The sequence below is a fragment of the Phocoena sinus genome, chromosome 3 (assembly GCF_008692025.1).
Source record: "Phocoena sinus isolate mPhoSin1 chromosome 3, mPhoSin1.pri, whole genome shotgun sequence".
In the NCBI taxonomy this organism is placed as follows: Eukaryota; Metazoa; Chordata; class Mammalia; order Artiodactyla; family Phocoenidae; genus Phocoena; species Phocoena sinus.
Genome location: NC_045765.1, coordinates 59,843,797 through 59,848,268, shown reverse-complemented (window position 1 = coordinate 59,848,268; position 4,472 = coordinate 59,843,797). Strand labels below are relative to the sequence as shown.

The following is a 4,472-nucleotide window of genomic DNA, read 5'->3' as shown; positions in this document are numbered from 1 at the left end:
GATCTCTGATTTCACTGAAAGCATCTGAAGTGGTTTAAGAAGTTGTTTCTGGGTAAGGCAGATATTAATCAGCATGCACTAATTAAACCTTAAAATGTTCTTGGAATTGTGCTAGGTTTAGTGAGAGTCAAAAGAAATATAAAGTACTGTTGTTGCCCACAAGTTGATTCTAGTCTAGTTTAGGATACGTGTAGAAAAGAGATAACATGTAATTTACGTAAACTTTTTGAAAAGCTGTTTCTAAAAGATCCCTTAAATTCAGATATGACAGCTGACTACATAATGATAAACTACTTTTATACTGATCATTTCCAGAGCTTTAGATAGAATAGTTCATAAGGCGTCCTAAATTCTATGAAAATAGAACCTTAGATGAGTCTTCTTCTGAGTGTAACATCGGTTGAAAGCTTACAATGTTATGTGTCATGCTGTGGACAGCTCTGGCTGGGGTAGTCACTGGCAGGAGGGGACCATAGCTCAGAACAGTACCATTATTACTTCCATTTTACAAATGAGCAAACGGGCATATTGAGGTTAAATAAGTTACCTAGGTTACATACACAGTACATTGATGAAGCTGGGATTTGAACCTTCACGTGTATGTTGTTCTGTACGTATAAGAAGAGAAACCTCTAGTTATTCCATCTCTTATAATAATAACCAACATTTGAATATTACTGCGTGTGCCAGCTGTTTGAGGTGCCTGACATACACCGTTTCATTTATCTGTACAATAGCCCTCTGAGATTGACACCACTCTAAAATGAGTAAATGAGGCCCTAAATAACCTGCTCTTGGTTATACAGCTTCCAGTGGTGGAACCCAGCTTCAAACCTAAGCATTCTGACTGCAGAGCCTCTATGTGGCTTGGTACCCAGTCCTGCCTCTCTGCCATGGCTCAGGCAACCATCGTATGCCTATCACTCCGGTCTTTCTCTTATGTGTGTTTCCCATACTTGTAGTCATGATATAGCGTTTTTCTTCTTTTGCTTAACAAATGATAAATATTTCACTGTTGGTAATAGTTTTCCTAACCGTGGCTACATAATAGGCCTTTGAATAGATTCAGCATTACTTATCTAACCTGTGCTCTTTTGCTGGATTTATGGTTGTGTATATAGTCTTATTTCCTTGGGGGCAGATTCCAAGAGTGGGCGTTATCCTATCAAGGATACAGGAATTTTCATATTGTTTGATATGTAACGGGGTCCTATTCTAGTCTGGAGGGTGAGGAAAGGCTCCCAGGACGACCAACAGATCCATGGCTTTGCTTCTGACACTTAGCTCAGATAAGCTACAGAGCTTCCCCTGGAGGGAAATGTGGAGCAGGGCTGCTCCCTGGAGGGGAGGTGCAAGTGTGGAGGGTCAGCCGGAAGCACTGGTGTTGAGGGACAGGGAAGCAGATGGGGGGAAGGAAGTGGTCCAAGACCAGCTAAACCACCCCAAGCCAAACATGTCTGTCGAGAACACCATGTACCAGGAACCAATGCCAGAAGGGGACTGCAACTACATGGAGGATAGCAAGGATCATCACAATGCCAGCCACCAGGGATGTAAGTCCAAACACTTCTGTCCATGACTTCTTGGTATCAGAGTTGCCAAGGAAAACAACATGGTCACGCACTGGACGGAAGTGTTTTTTTTCACTTAGAGACAGCAAGGTCAGTCACAGCAGTGTGCAGAGTGGCTCATGGTGTCCCTCACCCCCAGCCTATGGCTAAAGAGCACCCCTCTAGTGCCATAGCATTGTGTGCCCCAAGGTCATTGACATCCATGCTTAAGCAGAACAAAGGAGCACACATTCAGTCTGAAACAGGGAAGGGTACCTTCACAGGCTGATAAGCCTGGCACAGTGTGTGTGGGCTCTTTTTTGGTACGGAAGTGTCCCAGGTCCAAGGCTTATTCTTATGTGAAAGACTGTGAGCAGGAGACTGCTTTTCTCAAGTGTTCATTACAGACGATGTGCCCAGTAAATCTTTGCTGAGGGACTTAAATCCTGCTAAGAGACCTACATGTGAGGGCCGGGCATTCACAGCCCCTACTGGTGGACATCACTTCCCCTGGGCCCTAACTAGCACTAGCATCCTGCTGCTGCTTTCATGACTAGAGCTGACATGCCACAGTCTCTTACAGTGGTGTTAGGGAAGGAAAATGATGAAAGCAAACTACTGAAAATGATGAGGCGTCTCCAACTTGTTACCTCACAACTACCAGTTCATTTCTCACTTTAATGAGCAAGTTTCTATAGCATTTTTCGTGATCCTAAAAACCCAAAGTAAATATTGGAAATACAATTTTAAATTCCAACCCCTGCCTCTGTCCACCTAAGGCATCAGGCAGAGGAAACTAGAATGTCTTAGATAAACGCCTTGAGATCAGTGACATCTGATGAAGGTCTACAGCAAGATTGCTCTGCTGAGTTTTCATCAAGTGGGCAAAAGGGAAGAAGATGGGCTGGGCCATGAGTCTGAATTTTAGACTATTTTGGGTAAAAAGGCTTTATATTTTCCAAGTCCACATGAGAAATAAAGCCAAATGCTAGCAACTGCTAAGTTGAACTTAAAATGGACTCGTTTTTTAAAAAAATATTCGAGTGTATTGCTATGTCCTCTGCAAAACTGCTTATATTATTAATTTGCTTAAACTATTTAGTAAAAAAAGATACAAGTGCATATACTAAAAACCACTGAATTGTACACTTTAAAGGGTGAATTTTATGGTATGTGAATTACACCTCAAAAAGAAAAAAAGGCAAAAAAAGGAGGAATGATGATAAGAGAATAAAATACTAATACAAATATAAAAAAGAAAGAATACTGTCCACATGTATCTCCGAGGTGCTTGTGTACCGTGCGTGTGCTACCTTCTAGAGAGCACTATGCGCTAGATTTTCCAAATTATATTATCTAGGCAAAGACAGATGAGCCAGTTTGCCCAGGGCATTGGCAGCTAAGTAATAAGAGCAGAGCTCACTTTCCAACCGGCGGCTCCCTGCCTTATAAGGCCCTTATGCGGATCACTATGGTTAACTCAACCGCGAGCAGAGGGGAGTGGTCCCCAATCACCCCCCGCCCCTCTGCAGCTCATCTGTTCCTGCCCCTGCCCGCGACGTCCTCCCGCCTGCGCGGACTGTTCGCCCCACCGCCCAGAAGGGAGCCCAGTGTGGTCAGACGGTCGGCGACAACCCGAGGCCCGGACATCGAAGAGCGAAGCGGAGGTCCATCCTCATCGCCTCGCCAGCATGCCTACCGCTCTCGCACAGGCGGGAAACCCGGCACCGGGCCGCAGAGCCGGGGTTGACAGCATCTGGGCCTGCGGAGGCCTGCCGGGGGCCTGCCGAGGCCTGCCGGGGGCCTGCCGCGCATCCGCCTAGATGCCAGCAGCGTCGCCGGCCATTGTAGCATCTGGGGGCCTTCCGGGGCAGGTCCGCGTCTGGGCCTGCGCGGCGCGGGGCCGGGTTGTGCGGCAAGTCCTGGGCCGTGGCTGGGAGCTGCCGGCTCGGCCCCTGACTTCGGGCAGGGGCGGTCAGGCAGCGCGCCGGACAGCCCTCGGCCAGAGATTATGGCTGCGGCGCTGGGGGCTCGAGGGGCGACGCGGCGTTGGTTCGCGGCGCTGCGGGGCAGGAGCCAGAGCCTCGCGGCCATGGTGAGTGCCGAGGGCTCGCGGTGCGGGAGGAGGGCGAGGCCCCGCCGTGACGGCCGAGGGGCGGAGGGACCGGCGCAGGCCCCGAAGTGGGCCGGGCCTTCGGGCTGGGACTTTGGGTAGGCACGTTTGGGCACCTGGCACCTGCCCGACGCGCTGGTCTGAGACAAGGGTGGCCGCAGCATCTGACAGTTTTCCCTTGGCCTAGAATTACGTCGTAGCCTACGAAATTGCCAACCGGAAAACAAACCAGGACGACTTTCGTTAAAAAAAAAAAAAAGTGAATACGAAAAGTAGTTGTGAAAATATTTTACGGTTAGGGACTCTTTATGTGATTAAGGTGGCGTTGGGTCCTCTAGATTGTGCGCTCGGTGAGAGCAGGCACCGTCTCCGTCTCGGCTCCGAACGGGGCACTGAATGTTGAATTAACTCATTTGCCTTGGTGTTAATTTTTTTGAGGAATTACCAATAAATTATTTTTTTGGTTGCACATTGATTCTTTCCTCTTCCGAGGGGCGTCCCGTCCGTTTCCCCGCTTTAGAAGTTAACATATTGGGGGGTAAGTTAACTTGAGGGAAAGTTTTAACTTGCAGCACCACCTAGTGGCAAAATACTGCATTAAACTCACCATTTCATTTTCTTAGACTGCTTGCCAGAGCCCATTTGGCAGTTTGAAATTCTTTAATAGAAGAAATGTAAAATATCTCGATGACGGAGAAGATGAGCACTCTGTTTTGTGGCCGCTAAGGTGAGAACGCAAGATGAGTGCTTACTGTCACCTAGGCGTGTCCCAAGGCATACCTGTGTCTAGGGTGCTGGTGATCAAGTAA

General features: G+C 47.9%; 1 protein-coding gene across 2 annotated transcripts in view; it reads left to right on the top strand.

The window, feature by feature from the left end:
* Positions 1-152: 152 nt before the first annotated feature.
* PCBD2 (pterin-4 alpha-carbinolamine dehydratase 2) overlaps positions 153-4,472 on the top strand; it is a 54,038-nt gene continuing 49,718 nt past the window's right edge. For both annotated transcript variants that reach the window (XM_032627212.1, XM_032627211.1), the window contains exon 1: positions 153-3,645. In XM_032627212.1, coding sequence (XP_032483103.1) covers positions 3,562-3,645 — 84 coding nt within the window. In that variant the 5' untranslated portion in view covers positions 153-3,561. The remainder of the gene's footprint in view (positions 3,646-4,472) is intronic.